Source organism: Rhea pennata, chromosome 3 (assembly GCF_028389875.1).
Source record: "Rhea pennata isolate bPtePen1 chromosome 3, bPtePen1.pri, whole genome shotgun sequence".
In the NCBI taxonomy this organism is placed as follows: domain Eukaryota; kingdom Metazoa; phylum Chordata; class Aves; order Rheiformes; family Rheidae; genus Rhea; species Rhea pennata.
Genome location: NC_084665.1, coordinates 72126186 through 72146805, shown reverse-complemented (window position 1 = coordinate 72146805; position 20620 = coordinate 72126186). Strand labels below are relative to the sequence as shown.

Sequence of the window (20620 nt, the reverse complement as noted above, 5' to 3'; positions counted from 1 at the left end):
GAAAAAAAAAAAAAAAAAAAAAAAAAAAAAAAAAACAGCAATGCCTTACAAAGGTATTTGGGATTGTTTCAGACATCTAATTTACAGCTCCACCTCCTTTTACTAGCCCAGCTCTGGCACAGAGGTGGGAATAAGTAGCCCAGACCTTAAACATCCTAATCTGGCTTTATCATTGGAAAGGATGTGCTCAGAACTGTGTCCTTGGTCACAACACTGCTGGCTTTGCTAAGAAAGTGTTATCAATTACGTATTTCAAAATACTCTGAAAAATAACTGCAATTCAAATGCAGAGGTTCTGAACAGCATTTAACCCCCTCGCCATAAACTAAAGAAGAATGACTTGTTCCTACCTGATTTCTCAGTGGGAGCTGTCTTTTGTTGTTTAGTTTTCTCGTCTGTATTGTGAAAGCAGCATTAGAATTAGAAATTCTTACTGTGTTAGCACAGGTGCACATAACTGGAAAAATGTTTCTAAACATATGATATTTTACATACAGTCCACAGAGAAAAAAATAAATGCGTGCTCTTAGCAATACTATTTCATTGTAGCACTGTAGAAATGACATATATACATTTTAAATTCTGACTGCATGGTGAGATCATATTCCACGAAAGATCAAATTACTGTATCCGATGTCTTATACCCGCAAAAATAGCCACATACTTGGCAATGTCTTTCAGGTAGCCACTCAGGCAGAAACTTTATTTCTAATAATCCAGTTGTTATAATTTTGTGGACATTACATGTTAAGTGCCTAAATTCAACAGTTAAGCATATATATGTATACATACATAAATACAGGTACACAAACACACATACTCTCTCTCTCTCTCTCTCTGTCTCTCTCTCTATCATAGAATAGTTGAGGTGGAAGGGACCCCTGAAGATCATATATAAGCCTGAGAATTTCTGCTCAGGTAGTGCCTAGTCACAAGTATGTGCTGACTTATCCATATATGTCTACTCTGAAGGGAAGAAAGTTATGGAGATCCCTCCAAATGACAACACATCTCAGTGCCAGTGTGAAAGCCTGTTTATACCACATGCTGCTGGGCATGCTTACCTAAAACCAGCTGAATAGCTGTCACAAAACCTTAGAGAAGCCCTGAGCATGTGAAAATCTCATGAGAAAAGCTGCCTAAATGCACATGCTCTGGAGCTGCCTATGGTTCAGCTCAGGCAATGTGGCCCCATGCCAGTGGCAGCCACCAAGCCTGGACAGCTTCCTTTCCCCCTGAGCAGGCCAATGGGTTCAGCTTCAGGCAGAGTATAGGTGGAACTATGCTTTCTGAACATATGACATCTCTTAAATGCCCAATGGCTAGGGCAGGTGGGAACTACAAAGTTTTTTTTCAGATCTCCACTCTGCCCAGTTTGTTTGACTTAAACTCCCTCCTTCTTGATCTTTCATTGCTCTTATTTCCTTTTTTCTCTTCACGGAGCTCAGATCTCGCCCTACTTTTCAACATTCATGTACATAATCACTTTTCTTTTTAAATGCATTTAAAGCACATTCAGCATCTACTTCTCCTTGCTCTCACTGATAGAGGCAGTTTACAGTTACATGCCTGTGGCCCATTGCCTTTTCTCCAAGACTTCTGCTGGGCGTCAGATTCAAAGCAACATCGGCAGAGTGGAGGTCAGGTTGGGTAGGGATGGCTGGTCCTCTGTAGCCACCCAACTCTTTTGAGCACCAGCTTGCTAGAAACCCTCCTGGCTATTCTGCCTGAGCATGCACAAAGTAAGTTGTTTGGCTCCTGCATATGAGCTGTGTTCCCAGCCTGGAAGCCAAAAATGTTTTTTAAATGAGATAACAGAGAGAGGTACTGGGAACTCGGTGAGTGGCTGGGAGCATCTGCATGTTAGCAGATGCCCAGTTTGCCTGTTGCTGCATCTTCACAGACTCAAAGGGCAAACCTTAAGAACCGTTTTTTTTTTTTGTGTGGGCTAGTGCTCTGGAACTAAAGTGTCCAGATTTGGATCCTTAACCCTCATTTGAATTCTGACTAAATATGTGGATAGTAGCATATTTAGAAAGCAGACTATTGAGTGGTCTCAACATATGTGGCATTTCTTCCAAATTTGGCCTGTAACTTCCAGAGAACTTCTTGGTGAGGGTAGAGAGCAAGTCCAATTTCCGAAGATTTTCTTCTGGGTCCTTTTCTTTTTTAACTTGCCCCTGAGATCTCTAGAAGTATAAAAATGCCAGAGAGTCCTAAAAAGACATTTATCATGCCTCACTTGACAGAGAAGCAGCCTCATTGCTGCACAGTCCATTTCTCATCCATAACGTGCCAACACATGGCAAAGAAAGAGTGCAAGCACGGACATGAAGCATAAAAAATTGTGGTTTGTGGGGGCTTTTTTTGTTTGTTTCTGAAAGGAAATCAGTATTAATGGGGGAAAATATAGGGAGGGAAAAAGCTCCATTGCTATTGATCTCTTCTTTTCTTCAGAAATAAAATATAGCCCTTGAATTACTATGCTTTTTGGTTGTCATCTGGTAGAGGGTGATTTAATTTCTCTTCACTTGAATTAAGTTTAGAGCTTTTTTTCCCCTTACTCAGCTATTGTTATTTTCAGTTCCTTATGAGCGCAGTGCATTAAAAACTCTCATCTCCATCTCATAGCTGTCTGTGAAACTAGAAATGTTGTTCTAGCACAACGAGCAGCTTGAAGCAGCAGCCTGTTCAGAAAAATGTATCTCTTTGTGCTCTTAGATGAGCTTTAATACACTGCCAGTGTATTTCATTGGTTTAGATTTGCACTTTAAGTTTTCCATCTGTTGATATATAAAGAAAAACAGCCTGCTGAGTTCAAACGTAGGCCGTGTACCATACTACCTCTACCTGTACCATATAGATTAATGACAAGTACAGCTCAAAAGTTTAGATCTTATATTTGTTTGTTATTATCCAAAAAGTGTGCATGCTATTTTGAACCTTAGACAGAATGGTCTTGCTTTTTAAAATTCTGGTTAGAATTTATATCAACAATTACTCTGAAGTCTATCATATGAGTCTATGAGAGATTTGCATGTCTGGTCCATTAAAAAAGTATGAGTGAGACTTATTTTTCAAAACAAATTCATTTCAGAAAATTTGTTCATTAGCTCATCTTTTGATTATGGTAAAGCATCTCTTGGACAGAGCTGTGAACTTGCATTAATCTGGAAATATATGCTGTAATTCTTTGGCATTTGTCCTATTTTTCTGTAACTGAACAGCAGCTATTGATCTGCTGATTGCAGTGGACAGCACTCTGAAGGCTGCTGCTTCTCTTCCCCTGACAGATCTCCAGGAGGTGACTGCATGACTTTTTCACTGCATTTCTAAGCATTGATTGTAACCAAAAGGGAATCTGAAGGAACGTATTAGCAAAACCCAAAGACAATACTCTCTACCAGAAAACACATTTCAAGAGATCAGGAAGCTTCACAAAATCATTTCAGTTCACCAGAACTTCCATATGAAGAAAAGTAGTGAAAGAATTCTAATAATACCAAAAGTAGGTATTATGGTTGGAACAGAATAAATATTTAAATTTTTCATTTTATAATGACTGCCTCATTTCTCATTTACAGTTTATATTTATCATATCATGAGGAATTTGTCAAATCCCCAAAATATTTATGTGTACAAAAATTACACAAAAACCATTTTTTGAGAATATTTTTTAAAATTTCAGACTTTGTTCTGATTTTGAATAAGGCTAAAGCATAAAGTTCTGAAATATTTCATTGGAGAGATTTTCTTTCCTCTGCAGAGCTCTAGTTTTGCAGCACTCCAACCATTAATATTCATTTTTGTTCTGCTGTATCTAATTTAAATAGAAAAAAAAAATAAAGCTGCCAACAGATCTATCTGTGTTTCAGTCAGTTTCAGAAGAATTACATCAAGAATTAATTCTATTGCTTTACCTGCTCTCACACGTGCACACAGAACATTCTTTAATTAAAAAAAATCCCTATAGGAACAATACATTTTCTGGAATTCTCTGGCTTCTCATTCACGTGATACTTCTTAATCTGATGACAGGAAGTATCGGAATAATAGTTTGAAGCTTCTGTGAATCAAGATGAAAAAGGAGGCCAATGCTTTGTGCAGAATGAGGGTTTTATAATTCAGTCTGCTAACTCAAGAGAACTCCTTGGCACACAGCAGGCAGAACTATTACCACCAATGCTTGCAAATTAACATTTCCAGTCATCAACTGAAACTGAAAACAGCCACTGCTTTCCAAAGCAATCATTAATCACTGGAGAAAAAATCTTTTATGCTAAAGGAAATTTAGCTAGTCCTTATTTATTTATTTATTTTACCTTGAACATTGAAATTCCAAGGACTATAATCTGGAATATATTATACTATAGCATGGCTATACAAGCTCCTCCTCAGTCTAATGTACTTGCTTTGAGGTAGGATGCCCCAATGTCTGCAAACACCTCACCATGCAGATTTATTTATATACTGGTATCTGGGACAAATTCTCCAAGGTACAATGGGAAGGAGCCAAATGCAGCTTCTGCATCTCTGCACAAGCTTCTCCCAATGTAGCTCGAAGTACCCATGAGCAGTTAATATATGAAAAGTAGTCAGTGAGGCAAAAAAAAAAGCCTGACCTCTGTGTTGTTGAAAACTGGAGTGAGGAACTTTTATTTTATTTTTTTTTCTTTTTCCCTTTTTTCTCCTGCTGGCTCAGAAAAAGCAATACAACTTCACTAATTCAGCTATTCAAGGTAGTCAAATCTGATAGGAAACGTCAAAATATCTATGAAATATCCACCTTACAAGCAGAATATTCTGCTAGAAAAGTATTTAAGAAAAATAGTAAATGCATAGGAAAATTTGTTATCCTTCAATAAAAACAATTCAGGAAAAAAAAGCATGAAGGAAAAAAGGCTGACTTTTCTACCGAGAAAGTAAGCTTCTAAGTAGTTCATCTGATCACTTATTCATGAACACTTCATTTTTATGTAAAGCTTGGTCTTTTGCAAGCAGCCGCATTGTCAGCGAAGGTCGATGGGATCTTTTTTGCAGCACCCGTTGCATCCAGTAAGACCACTCAGAGCTGAGTTTTCAGCTGAGTTTCTGTGGAAATATCCTCTTAGCCTCCTTTCTCCACATCAGGCCAAACTCCTCACCAGGTCATGTGCCAATGGCTCATATACCAATGTGCAATGAGGCACAAGACCTGGATTTGAAAGAGGTCCAAACTGACCCATTGCAGCCACTTGTAGTTAGATATTACTTACAGTTTACCTGAGTGCAGAGTCAAGCCAAGAATTTTTTGATTGCTCAGTTCCATTTCTCGCTATGCTACCTCTGTTCAAGTTATGCATCTACATATGCAACCCAGTGGGGTTGTATCGCCTTCCTTTGGGCGTTACTTCGTGTAACAACTGGTTGTTTATAGAAAAGGTTGTGATGGGGCAATTCCAGATTTACCCAGATTTACGGACAGGTAAAAGATAATCCCCTTCCCCACATTGGTAACTGGTTTCACTGACACTTTATAAGCCCTACATCATCAGTTTTAAAAAGGCAGTTACAGAAACTGTAAGAGACTGTGAAAGTTGCCTCCTCTTAATTAAATTTCCCCGTCATTTTTCCTTCCCTCCCAACTCTGAAAAAAACAATGATACAAAGCAAAATAAACAACGCTTATCTCAAGAAAGTCTCACAGTTTTACAGATCACACAAATCCTTATTGAACAGAGCCTGGAGTAACTAGAAATTAAATTACAAAACGCACCTGACTTAATTTGAGAAAGAGTTTTTTCACGTTTAACAGGTTCATGTTCTGCAAATAAAAAGAACCTATATGTTAGAGGGCTTTTAATTGTCAGAAGACTTAAAAAAATCTCATTATTATTTTAAGAGATGACTTTGCATTACATGTTAGCATTTGATTTGAGAACTTTTTGATACAAATCTTGTTAGAAAGAAAGGAACTTGGTTAAAAGAACATTTTCTTTCACAACTTAAGATAATATAAAAAAATTAATTTTGAACTTTTTCATGTGGTTTAAGAAATTGTAAGATTACATTCTGTGTTTTTTAAATAAATTTCATACAATTTCTTAAAATGATTAAAAGACTTAGTTTTTACATTACTTACATTACTTATTTTGATTAATATCACTTATCTTTGATAAGGAAAATCTCTCCTTGATGTTTATATAAAATGCGTGGAAGCAGTTTATTGCAACAGAAGTGGGGTACTATTCGATATAGAAGACAAAATGAAAGTTCAGTGTATTACATAGAGGAAAAATAGCTTTCCATATTCCTCTGTTAGTCTGGAATCACTTGTCTGGAATAGGTACTGCTCCTGCAGCTACACTGTGAAGCAGTAAAAAAGATTATAAAATTGTATACATAATATATATGACAAAATTAAACAATTATTAAATTGTATCAAAATATAAACTGTGTGCAATATTGTGCTATTTAAAAATAGTGAGATATCCACGGAATAACATTGTGAAATGGAAAAACAAGTGACATTTCAGAGGAAATGTGAAAATATGTTTCATTCTGAGTTACAGCAGCTACGTCCAATCTGTGTAGCAAGTGAGGTCTCTCTATAGTCTTGGTCAGAGACCTCATCAGAGAATGCTCTTTCTTATCTCTATGTGCCTTGATTCTTTCTAGTGGGAGCCAGGCCATGGAGATGCAGCGCAAAGATAGATATTATCCCAGCAAGGAACTGGAAAATGGTTTCATGCACGCTGGGACTTGTGAAACACATCTGGGTCCTGCATTCCAGGCAGAGTCAGTGAAAGTCAGTTCCAGGTTCACAAGCCCAAATTTCCTGTGAGCCAACTTGTCTTGATGAATCTCATCTTTAGCTGTTAAAACTTTGACCACATAAAAAGATATCTTCCTCGTAGAAGCAAAAGTATTCTTTATCAACTTTTTACTTACTATGTTCATGATGTTTCTCTATGGCGGCTAGAAATAAACAAAGAAAAAGAGCACATTTTAATATGCTTAGGGCTGTAATGCAGGATTTAGTGTATTTATTCATTATATTTGTAGGCAGGTAACATAAGCCTTCAGAGATATCTATATTTAAATGTGCAACAGTTTTAACACAGTCTTACTTATCCTACGAGGAATGTAGGCACCACTCGACACAAATATCGTTAGGAGGTTCTTCACATCCTGGGTGGGCTGAGTGGCCCCCACTAAGTAGTGCTTCTTTCAGCTGAGGGCAACCACATTGCTAAGCGGGGTGCTTGACCTGAGCTGAGTGGAGTGCTCCTAACCACGTAGGGCAAATTCAGACCAGGACGTGCTCAGTACTGGGCAAAATCAGACAAATAATTGCTGGCTTAGTGTGGAAGTGACAATTTAAATCAGACCTATAAGAGTCCCTCGCAATTTCATTTGCTTTAGTAAGGTTGGTGAGTTTTAAATTGATCCAGTGACACTTCAAGGAGCAAAAGGACATATTTGAAAACATAATTAATAATACACTTCTGAAATGAAAAGATTTAGACTTCAGTACCTCAGCTTCATAACTTAATTTCCCTTTCATTTTCCACATTTTCCAGGCAAATTAGGTGAGATAAAACAGAAAACTGAACTTATGCTTTCCATCGCCCTTAAGAGAACACTTCTCAGCTAAAGAGAGAGCACAAGGAGCCCTACGCAATACCGGGAGAAACGCGTTGGCTGTGCCAGCTGCCTTGCACAAGGCGGCTGCTGTTTTGAAGAGAGTCAGTCCTCTGCCGCTTGCATGTAACGGTCTGCCACGTATGAAGGAGAGCAATTCCCGCAGAGAGAGGCAGCAGAGCAGGGGGTGAGCTGCCTTTGTGGTCCCAGAACACGAACTCTGCGTCTGCCCGGAGCTCCTCAGCTCACCCTCAGGGCAGAAAGTAGCTGCTGTGCAGGTGGGGTTTTGTTCTGCTTGTGTGCCCTGGAGTGGAAAACTACATGTTTTCACTGTCAAGAATTCTTGGGTTTCCTTATGCCCTTGGAGTGATACTTTTTTTTTTAAAAAAAAGAAAAATCCCAAGAGTGATGAGATTGCTCCCAAATGGAAATGCTCACTTGTCTTCCTTGCAAAAGTGCCATTCTGTAATCTAACTGCTGAATGTCTACTCACTCGCTCCTGTTTTACACCCAGTCTCTATTTGATCCACGCTGTTGCATTTAAAGAGAGAATGACTGGAGATGGTGTGCAGAACAGAACAGAAATAATGGAGCATTTCGGGAGAGAGTAATAAAGACTAAAGATACAAACTAGATGTATATGCTTGCTCCCGAGTGAGGAATTAGAAATAAGAAACAGAACAACAGGGATCCTATGAGAAAGGCACATTTGTTATCTTTATGTGCTTAAAAAAACCCTTCTTGTAAATTTAGGCTCAAACTATTTTACCTCAACTTCCCCTAAATCATACAAAAAATAGTTCCCTGAGCAACACAAGCTTAGATAAGTTCTATTGCAATTGAAGAGTTTCCATGAAATATATCTGAAATTTTGAAAGGAAGTTCACTGCGCCAAAAGACATAGCAAGATAGAGAAGCCCATCCAGCTATGAATTTCAGTTTACTAATGGAAATTCATTGCAATTGTAAAAAAATTTGAACTTCAGAAACGGGTATGATGACTGATATAACTATCAGAGAACGCTGTGTTGTGTTACAACACTTTCAAAAAAATCACTAATGTAAGGTATGAATAAAGACAGAATTCATTTACAGACTCTTTACTGACACTACTTAATTTTACAAATAAGCTTTCGTTACAGCATCCTTATTTCATATCTGCAATTTGTTTTAAAACACTAAAGCCAAAACAAAAAGTGTGAAGCCAATGTATTTCTTTCTTTTTCTTTCTTTCTTTCTTTCTTTTTTTTTTCTTTTCTTTTTTTTTTCTGCTGGTGAATATGAGTCATGGAGAGTATTTTTGAGTCCCCTGAATTCATGTGGAAAGAAATAAGAACTCAGTCCAGGTCTGGTTGCTCAAGTTTAGGAAGGTGACTGTGTTGCCCTTGTCCACATTATCCACAGAGTTATTAATTGCCCAAATCTATAGTTCCAGTATCCACTCAGAATTTGAACACTGAGGTTCTTGGTATCAGACTAAATGTCTGGCCTCCTTTTTCTAGCATAAAATACTAAATATGGACACAAGCCAATCAGAGATTTTTCTACTGCACATTTTCATGAAAAAAAAAGACATTCTAGAATCAAAAGTTTTCACAGGATATGTTGGGTATGATGAAATCTGCCTATATTTTATTGGCAAAAAATTGAAGTGAACTTTTGAGGGTCTGTTAGCTATAAATACAAACACTTATGTTTTGCCAAATCTACTACGATTTTAGTCAGTTCAACATTAAGCCTAATCTTTTTGATATGTTATATTTTCTCATCAAATGACTTGTATAATCAACAGAGTCCCCCCAAATGAAAACCAAAGAACATTAGTTTAATTTTTAAAGTATTAGCATTTTCCATAGTACAGATATTCTGATTTTTAGACCATTCCTAGCCAAAAAAAGAATATTTTAGAATATAAATAGAATATAATTATTATATATTAAATTACTTATTAAATTAAATTATATATTAAATGGTATATAACCTAAATGGTAAGAGGTGGAAGGCTATGTTCTAATGCTCTCGTTCATTCTATGAAGTATCTTGCACCAAAAGTAATGCAATTCTATTCAGATTCTATCTTTAAGTATTTTTACACAGTGTGTAGTTAAGTTGTGGAACACCATGCTGCAGGGATGTGTGGATGCTGAAAAATTTCATCATTTCAAAAATTGCATAGACAAATCAGAGGAAAATCTACAAAGAACTATTAAACACAACTTTTGGCTTAGGAAATCCCTGAGCTGAGATCACAGGAGGTTATGAGGCTCTATTACGTGATTGTTTTATTCCTATACTCTTCCCTGGGCATTTGATGTTTTGATCAGAGGTGGAGACAGATCATCACATTAGATGCATCCGTGGTGTCACTTCAAACAGTCATACTGATATTATTAGTTAAAGGGATTACCGCTGGGTAAATAACTTTTTTTTTAACTTTTTTTTTTTTTTTAATTTTTTGGTAAAAATTAGTCCTAAGGAAGTATTTTATCTTTATTTGTTTAACACTTAAACCATATTAGAGAAGGAGAAGGATCAGATTTGGATCTAATAAAAGCAGATGGAACTTTGATGAAATAATTAAAGCTACATATGACATGAATATGATAAATGGAAATTATCTAGTTCCATCCCCAGCTAAAATGTTCATTTTTTAAAAAATTACTTTTTGTTGTTTTCAATTAATCTTGGTAACCAGGCTTGATAGTTGTCTTGCTATTTTTCACATTCACTCTAAATTTTGTTTCATTCTTGCCTACTATTCTGAATGCCAGAAGGGTATTAATTATATACAGTATATTTTTGTAAATTAGCTTCAGATATGGATTCAGAAAAGAATTCTCTGATTTATTGAACCAGAAATTGGTCAGGCTAAAAGCAATTTTTTTTTTCTTTTTTTATTATAACATATCTATTTCCATCTGGATAATGGTCACTTACTATTCAGAAAGCAAATATGTTTGTGAGTGTGCACATTCTGTAAGAAAAGAATATATTCTGCAGGAAATGGAAGTAAAGATAGAATCATTTGCTTTAGTAAAGAATAACAAAATAATAATATATATTATAGCTATGAAAATTATTTTTATTGTGTAGTTTCACATATATTATAAATAAGAAACTCCCTTTCCATTAGGCTAAATACCTCTTACTAAAGCAAGCACAAAGCCTGTTTTAAAAGAATTTGGATTGGGCATTAGAGGAATCCAGCCATGACCTTGTAACATCCGTAACATTACAGACCAAAAGGTGCATCAAAATCAACAGGAGTCTTTTCATGGAATTTCAGGATTCCATGAAAACTTTTGGTTTATACAGCACACAAACAAGGAGAAGACTTAGATTCTCTTATTGCAGCTAGCTAACCTCATTCTCTCTGAAAACTAACTCCAGATAAACTAGCAAATGGGCTTTTAGACAAGCTAAAAAACATTGCTACTTCAAAACTCAGTGGGAATACTGCAGACTTCAAGAACTTAAAATGCCCCCTCTTTCTGCCTAATTATCAGTGCACTTTTAATTTAAGGTTGAATTAAATAATTTTATTCTAGTCAGGGTAAGGTTCTTCAGACTGTGGAGAAACTGTGTTATCTAAAAACCAAGCAGAATAAAACATTCCTTTTATTTTATCAGTACAGAATATCTTAAATAAAAACAACTTCGGAAAAAAAAATATTTTAAATGTTGATTAATCACCCTATTCAAGAGCAGCTTCTCATTTTTCTCATCATATGAAGAAAATAGCTTGGACTCTCCCTGTCCTCAGCTCTACGTTAGGAAATTGCTTTGTAGTATGTGGCCAATAGTTACCATATAGAAGGGTCAAAGCAAAGAAAGTAAGAAGGATGTGGTGGCGGATGAACAGAGAGGCGTTAGTATACGATTATTTTAAAGTTCGTTCTTCGTAAGCTTTGTCCTTATAGAATCTCTTAATTTCATACTGAGTCCATTTTATTTTTTAAAAAACCTAGCATTCTCCAGGTGTTAGGGAAGTCTTATCCCATATGAAGAAGACAGATACAAAATACTAAGTGATTTGTCTAAGGTTGTCTGGAAGGGTTGCAGCGGAGCAGCGAAGTGAACTGGAGCTCCCAGCTAGTGTTCTTGCTGTTATTTATTAGCAGGGAGTCTTCATCTTGGGCTGTGCAGCACTGCAGACTACCTGGGGCTGCTGTTTCAGCATGACTCTTTTGACTAATGATGACAATAAGGTTAAATGACAACTGCTAAGGTTAAAACCTCCTAAAAATGCCATGGTTTGCCATTACAATTAATAATTAACCATTGCTCCAAGAGCCAGTAACACCTACAGCAAACTGATCTTTCTATTAGCACTTTCCATCAAAAAGTTGACAGGCTATTCTCACAGTTCCTTCTGCCTTATTTCCTTAACCACAATTCCAAGATATCTGCCTCCATACAGACAGGCTGTTTCTGTCCTTGCTGTGTGATTTGCCATATGCCTCAGGGCTGGAGAGTGAAGAATGAGCTGACTCTTGGTTTTGGGGGATTTTGTTGTTGTTGTCTAGAATAGTTTCTTTTTTTGAGATTTCTTTTTTGACTGTCAGCTCAAGAATACTTGATATAACTGTGAAAAACAAAAAAGTTACCCAGAGAGAGGAGGCAAAAGAGAAACTTTAGCTTGGAGTAAATGATAATAGAAGTAGTAAAGTTGTACAGACACTTCCCAAATTTTTTAAAATGATTTTTAATGAGAAGAATTGCCTCAGCTTGAATCTGAGATATGTGCCTGTAGGGAGGATCTTTCTCTGTTTCCCAGTTTGTTAGTTAAGCAGCTAAAATGTCCTGGGAAGTATATGTCTTGTTGAAACACAAGGATTCTATATGATAGCACTAAAAGTTAATGTCTTTAAAGTACTACGAGCCTTAAAATCCCAGAAGGACAAATCTTCCATCGATATGGCTGAAAAGAATACAATTTCAGTCAAATGTGGATGAGGTACATGTGTTATGTTAAGGCATTTCACCTTCTGGCACATGTGGTGAAAGGCCTGAAGAGCTCCCTCTAAATAACTTTCTTAGCTCCTGTTATTTTCTCGTGCTCGTCCCTGAAATTATGTGATGGGAACATATAGATCAGGGAGACTATACTTAACAAGACTATTTTTAGTAATATCTAAGTTTTAGCTTTATTTTTGCATATAACTAAGGCAAAATATAGCCAAACTGCAGCTTGCTTTATTCCAACACAGATTATTAGCCCAGTAATGAGTAGGTGAATGGGATTGTGCAGACTGAGATGTGTAGGTTGTTAGAGTGGTGACCTAAAGATTCCCAGTGAATCTTTTTTTGAATATTATCCCTAGTTTATACCCAAACCAGTACCATTCTATATAGCTAAGTAGAGCCCAAAGTGGCACCTCTTCCAGTTGTTAATCATTAATATTTGAAACTTAGATGTCAAACTACATCGCTGTGTCCAAACTTCATGGAAATGCTTTGATTATTTACTTTTCTTGTTGAGATCCTTATTAGCAATGAATTGATTTCACATAAGAGTATGATGGATGGATGACCAAATATTTTAATATTTTATTAAATAAGTGTAAAATAGAGATCATTAAGACAAGAATAAGATGACCTCACAGAAAGCTAGAGGAGACAGATTTTAGAGCTGAGATTAGTTGATATTAGGAGTGGAGAAAATGACAAATAATTAATCTTTGAGAAAATGGACTTTTCCCAGGGTGCAACCCAAATTAATGTGGTGATTAAAGCAGAGGACTAATGACTAGCTTCTAGAGGCAGAACATCCTGAGCCATCTTTGTTCCTCATGAAATGCTGTTGATCACTGCTTTTGCTTTAATTACAACTTTGTAAGAGCACATTTCTGAAAATGATAGATAAAAAAGGAAATGAAGAAGATTATCACTACAAGCACAGTTAATTCTGGAACTGCATCTGAGTAGCATACCTCTGAGTAGTCATTTGCAACTGTTTTTGCACAGGGCAATAAAGTAATAGTTTATTGCCTTGGGAAATTTTTAGCCAATTAACCATGTGTTATATGAATATCCAGGTGTTCGGGTATATTATGCTGATTGACAGATGAGAGTGTTGCTGACATGATGCCAATATACATGTATTATCCCTAACTTATAGTAACAACACAGGCCACCAATTATACAGATCATCCTTTCTTCAGAAATAACACCTGTTGCATAATCATTAAAATACAAGCCTAAGTCCCTCCATTTATTGGTAGCAGGGACCGAATAAATTACTGTTGTGTTTCAAGGCAAGTAAGAATGATTAACATAAGTTGCAATCATAACTGCTATTGAAACACGATGCAAGATCTATAAATGTAAAATACTTTTCAGCAATTTGCTGTTAAATAAGACTGAAATTTTTCTGCAGTTTAAAAGTATACTCTGATTTTTTCATTGAATGGATTACAAAGGTATAACCAATGGCAAGGTTTAGGTTAAATCTTGCTGAGAGTAAAATTGTGGGTATTTTTTAAGAACATTGATGCAAGTTAGCATCATTAGTCTTATGCACTTTAAAGAATAGGTGTTAAGGAGCTAAACATGGATTTCCAGCTTGATGCTAAGCATTTGAGATAAAATACTTGAATTAGTGCCTCCATTTAAGTACAGTGAGGTAGATATTTGGCTGACTATCAAGGTCCATAAATGACGGCTTAGTTTTGCTCACCTTTCCTCTCTTTTGCTGTCATGTTCTTATAAGAGAAAAAAAATATTAAAAGGTTTTGGGAGGCTTGTTAAAATAAATAACAATAAACTATCCTTACTTTCACTGCAATTTGTTTTCTTTTTTTGTTAATCAATATTTTTACCATGGTCTCTATTTTTTTTTTAATTGAGAATCTTATGTTTGATTAATCCAAATATATCTGTTATATTTAATTAGATCTCTTTAGTGTGAGTGGGGGTGAATCTCACCAAACTAGCAAAAAGTTATTTGTCTAAACCTGAAGTATATTCCTTGTAATAGACAAAATACAGGTATCTATCTACTTTTCCATTTACATTGAGTGGCTACTCTGGAGGCTGTAGAGTTGTCATGTCTTACCGTATCTGACATATCTAAACCATAGAAAGTACCTGAGCCTGGTTCCTCGAGGTATCTTAACAGAAATTATGTATCTGATCATTAAGTCTCACATAACCCTGCAAAATGGACATTATCTATAACCCTCTCAGATAGTTGAGAAACAGTAAGAAGAGTTCAAGCAAACTGCAGATAATTCATGTAGATTTTTCAGAGCATTTTCCATATTCCATGCAAAGTCTACCTTCATAAATATTCTTTGAATGTGTCTGCTTTTTGTTGCTTCAGCATGAAATTCAAAGCTTCCCGATCTTTTTTAAATATATAACCACAGTTATCTATTAAAGGAAAAATATTTTTAGGCAGGAGTGGATTTACATTGAAGAATACTTGGTCTGTGGCTTAAGTCTCCTGTAAAATGCTCTTCAGTCGTGAAAAGAGAGCAGTATTTTGCTTTAAATCTGATTTAGAGTGACCGTGTTGAGGATCAGTTCATGGATCCTTCGGGCTCCACCTTGCGGCTAGTTCAATGACTGCTACTTCTTGAAAGATTTCTGCCTTAATGTGCAGCCAAAATAGCATCGCTAATTTAAACAGCATGGTAGTATGTATGCAACTGTGATTACTATTTTCTCATACATAACATTGAAATTATGACTCTAAGGAAATGCTTTTAAAGAACATTTCTACTTTTTTTCTCTTTATGCATCCTGTTAGGAGCGTGTTTGAGTGAGCATCTAATTGTATCTAAACAAAAGCATCTAATAATCACTTTACACTCTTGCTTTGAGGCATGTTAATAAACTACACAACAAAGATGTGGTTCATATTGCTGCAGTGGTATTTTCAGATGAACAGAAATCCTGCAGTGCTTTGGCCATTTGCTTTATTCATAAGGCTACCTTCCAGTTTTTCTGGTCTACACCAAATCTAAACAGTTCTGAAACACAGTGATGTACACTTTTTTCAGCCTGGAGAGCCTCTTGATTTTTTACACACATTGAAAAGGGACTCTGCTGTTTATACCATACTCTGTATGCAGACCAGCGCTCCAAGCAATGGATAGGATCTTATTAACAGGAGTAATTGAGGAAATTGTCCTCTATTTGACTGGCAAAAATCTGTTATTTGGAGTTCGAATGTATATTCATTATTCACTTTTTGTTTTTTTCTTTCTTTAATTGGCTGCACTCAGACTATATGCAGATTTACTATGCCATGATACCTTATTGGAAAAAGGTCTAAACGTGTTCCTGCATAAACTTCTCTCAGTTTATCACTGATGATATTTATAGGTTGAATGTATTTTTGACTTTTAAAAGCTGTTAAATGAATTTAAGAGAAAGGTGCTGGAGTGATAATGCTCAAAATCGTAACTAAATTCTTGCTATCGTTGACAGGGAATTAGATTCTGCATCTCTTTAGCTTGCTAGTATTCATGTCATCTATAGACAAAATCTATAGTCTATATAGACAATGAGACTCCCCCAGAAGATACCTAGCCCCTGTTAGATGTTCACTTGGACTTGCCCCTCTGTAGACTTCTCTCTCTCTCTCTCTCTCTCTCTCTCTCTCTCTCTCTTTCATTAGCTCTAGGGAGCCTAAAGAAGCCAGCTTCTGACCAACCCAGGTAGCTGACTGATGTTACACAATTTCAAGATCCATCTTATACATGTGCATGTGGATATGACCACTACATAGAATAGACCTAGGTCTATTCTGATTCACTTGAAATGCTGCTTGCAATGTTCTGAATTATGAGCAAGACTTAAAATTTTTCACGTGCTTGCAGTAAAATTTGCCTGTGGGGATGTTAGAAAGTTCTTTCTTCATGAAAAAAGGTTGCTATCTCTTGCCCTTTAGAAAATGACAACTTTGTATATGTTTTTGTGACAGCTCCTCTATCTCACATGTATTGAAATAAGGCATAACATGATGCTGGGAGCTGAAGTTGACTTTATTTTCTAGGACTTGGATCACAAAGTCATAGAGAACTAACCTTTCAAATAGAAGTGGCTAATGCATCATTTTCATGCATGGACTGTGTCTAACAATTCCTCATTAGTATTACTCACACTTGGAGGAATCAATGAAATGCATAAGCTTTCTCCAGCTTAATTTTCTTCTTTTCCTTCTCTTTCAAATTCCTTCATGTCTGATTTATGCTATATACAGAATGTGCCATCAATAGAAAGTGTCATTCCATCTTCATCTCTTCTCTTTTTAAGACGGCTTGTCACTCTGTATTGCTCATTACTCTTGCTTTTATAGATGAGGGGTGTGTATTTGAATAACAAGGAATAATTGGAGAAAGCTTCATATACAGAACAGTGCCTATGTGCAGCATGATTCGCATGAGAAATGATAAAGTGCTATTTGAACTTGTGCATGCGACTAACACAATATTTGGATAATGAGCCAATCAGTTTAGAACAATGTCTGGCCACTGCTGTGATTTTTGCAGCAGGCTGAAAAATATTGTACCCTTAAGCAAAACCAGCAAATGTTGCCAATTAATCACCAGTCAGAGTTATACACATCCAGCCGGGGCAATTTGCGCTAATAACAGAATAAGCACAAATAAATAAATAAATAAAAACTGATGATACTCAGAGTTAGCTGCTCACATGCAATATTTTCTGTGTGGGACTTACAAAAAGTGTGAAGCTAAATGTGAAAGTTAAAGAATGGTATGTTCATTTTTGGGAAGAGCCCATGTTGCTTCTTTCCAGTTGCTCACTTTACTGGATTTCTGCTGAAGACAAGAACCCCACTGAATGGCCAGGTTTCCATAGTTGCTGGAAGATATCAGGACTGGCCTATTCTTTCACTACTATCAATTCTTACCTTGCTGATAATGTTGGTTATAACCTTAGAAAACCAGAGGGAGGTTTAATCCAAGAATAACTAAAAATATGAAATTAGAAGAGTGACCAAAGTTGACTTTTTCTTCAGCTCACACGTCTATGTTTCTGTGAAGCAGGCTGGTGGTTAATTCCAGGATGAGGTACACCTTACCCTGAGCCAGGTGCTTGAAAGTACTTGTTGGCAAAACCATCTTAATAAAAAAATAAGAAGGTGGTATTTTTAGCAGAAAATATATAAAAGGGGAAATGAAATGGATAGAAGTCCTTGCAACTTCAAAGAATATTCATTAAACATGCACTTTCAAATCATTTTTTGTTGAGGGAGATTATGATTAAGTGGAGAAAAAAATCCTAACATATGAAAAACTGAACTAAGGGGAAGCAGCAGGTATTTCAAACAAATTCCCTTGATGTTTCTGTGTAAATGAATGGACGCATAACTTGTTGCAAGCCTCACAGCGGTAGCACTCTTCCACAGTTAGCAATTACCTCATTCCTTTCTTTCCACTGAGGAGGCAACAATCCATGTAATAAGTTCAAAAGTGTGTCCACAGCAAACATTTTGATGTTTGAGAATCAGTGGCTGTAAGTGTGACTGCCAGATTTCTGATTCTCCCTGCTTCATGGGTTACCTTTCATGCCTCAGTTGATGCAAACTAATCTTTGGACAAAACATCCTGTTTGATACCTATTAAGCATGGTTGCTTTTGATAACCAAAATGAACTTTATTATTCCATTAAACACATGAGGTGAAATTTTGGCTCCAGTGGAGTGAATGGGAATTCTGCCAGTAACATCAACAGAGCCAAGATTTAACTCATGAGCTGTTAGTATAGTTGAGACTACCATTTTTTTTTTCCAGTTCAGTTAACAACTCTGTATAGGGCTAACAGAAAAAAAATTAGCAGGATTAAAAATCCCTTCATGAATAGAGAGTAATGGTTGGCTCTGTTATTCAACTACGTGAATCACAGGAGCTCTAAATCCTTTTGAAATGACAAAAGAAAAAATGCCCGTAAGCAAACTTCAGAAATAAATAGCCATTTTTGCTCCCATTTACTCAGTACTAAATCTCAAATAACCATCTATGGTAAAATCTAAATCTAAATTGATGGTAAAATTCCAGCATTGTTCCCAATTCAAGGAGTAACATATGGCTCATGAACCAATATATGGTTATAAAGTTAAATATATTATAAAAAATGCTAATATTTCATTCTTTTTGCAGTTGAAATAAAATAAACTGTAAGAAAGAAGATATTTAGGGCCTGATAAGCATAGTATCTTAAACTCTTTCAGGCAATGCTTTAAGTTCTGATTCAGAGTAGATTTTTCTACTGAATACTGAACTGTTAAAATACCGAAAAAAAAGACTTCAGCAAATCTTACATTCATGTTACATACATATCTGAAAAGAGGAAATTACATGAACCTAGGAAAGCACATTCTGCAAGGAATAGTCAGGTCAGCACGCATGATGCCCTGGAAGTTTTGTTCTCTTTGCTAAATTCTAACATGATAATAAAAGTCTTTCATTTTCTTCCCAAACAGAGTGATGAAGTGTCTGATACTGGGCTGTGGTGGCCTGCGGTAAAAGGGAGCTAACAGTACTGGAAATAACAACGGTGTTATCGCAGTGGGAATAGATAAAGCCAGCTGATGGTAGCACACGAGGTGGTGAATGTCATTGCAATTGTATCAGTGAACGAAAGAAATATTTCTCACAGCAGTCAAAGTCTGAAAGACGTTTCAGTCAAGTGAAAATAATTGATTTACCTTTCTTCTCCTCTTCCTTTTTCACTGCAGCTGAAATGGAAGCAAAAATACTATTTTTCCACATCTAAAGTTAATAATGTGTATACTAGCAAGAATAATTTAAGCCCCTACATACAAGCATCTCATGCAGGTGTCTCAAAACATACATATGTTATGCAATAAAGCCATTACATTGCTTTGTCAGATGAGGAAATTCATGATCAGATAGATGCAGCATTTCCTCATAGTCACTCAGCTCTGCTATTGATAGGGCAGAGAGCAAAATTCAGCTTTCTAGGTTCTCATATATAACTTTAATCACAAAGTCATCTTTCCTCCCTGATGCTTGTACAGCACAGACAGCAGCAGAATGTTTTTTTTTTTCTTTTTTTTTCTTTTTTTTTTCCACTTCCTCTCACCCCAAATAAACAGCTACAAAGATAGATAGACCTGAACAGGATGGGAAAATTGGGAAGGGGAGACTAGAGGTTACAAAACATCACTGTTTTAGAGAATTATGTGATTTTTTACTATTAAGGTTCATAAGAGTAATAAAATAAATAAAAATAAAAGAAGAAGAAGAAGGAGAAGAAGAAAAAGAAGAAAAGAGGGAGAAAATAAGAAGTAGAAGAAGAAGCAAGTTCCCAGTCTAGACAACTGGGAATGAGGCCCCCAGAGCAAGCTATGATGTAAAACCAGTATTCAATCTCTAGAGGGAGCTTAAAAGTCCACTAAAATCTCAGTGTGGGATTCCAATAAAATATTGCTTGCAGCAGTACAGGATACTATGAAAATGTATCAATGTTTTATCAAAAGAACTGAGATGGCTAAATGGGAGAACTGTACCTAAATGCCTGCATTTGCAGATTACTTCTCAAATTCTGATAGAGCTGAGCCAGGCTCACGCCTCAGTGCCTTTGAAATCCAGGCACTACCCATTCTCCCGTCTACATTTACAGGACTGAGACTTCTAAAAATGTAGTTACAGATGCCACTTTCTTTTAGAACATGTCTACTAGAAGCGGTGGCACTGATCTCCTCTGCCTTCGAATAGCACTTCTAGCATTTTCCGGCAAAAGAAATGAGAGAGATTCAAATTCGGAGCCCTTACTTCCCAGTAAAGAATGCAAGCACCAGGCTGGCTGTATGACTGGACCTGCTGTGACATAGCAACTGGAAAGGAAATGTGCAGGAGCAGATCTTCCCTTTGAAGATGTGCCATGGTGCAGGAAAGAAATCAAGGGTCATGAGGTCAAAGGAGGGAGCAGGCACAGCCTCAGATGCTTGCATTTTGGGTTTGGTTGCTGATCTCTGCCTCTTTGGCATTCTTAAGATGAA

At 36.4% G+C, this 20620-nt stretch overlaps 1 protein-coding gene across 1 annotated transcript in view; it reads right to left on the bottom strand.

Moving 5' to 3' along the window:
• The window catches only part of TRDN (triadin), a 241172-nt gene that overhangs the window by 32754 nt on the left and 187798 nt on the right, over positions 1-20620 (bottom strand). Inside the window, 4 exon segments of the mRNA XM_062573067.1 lie at positions 351-395; positions 5756-5803; positions 6931-6957; positions 19304-19333. Of these exon segments, the coding sequence (XP_062429051.1) occupies positions 351-395; positions 5756-5803; positions 6931-6957; positions 19304-19333 (150 nt within the window).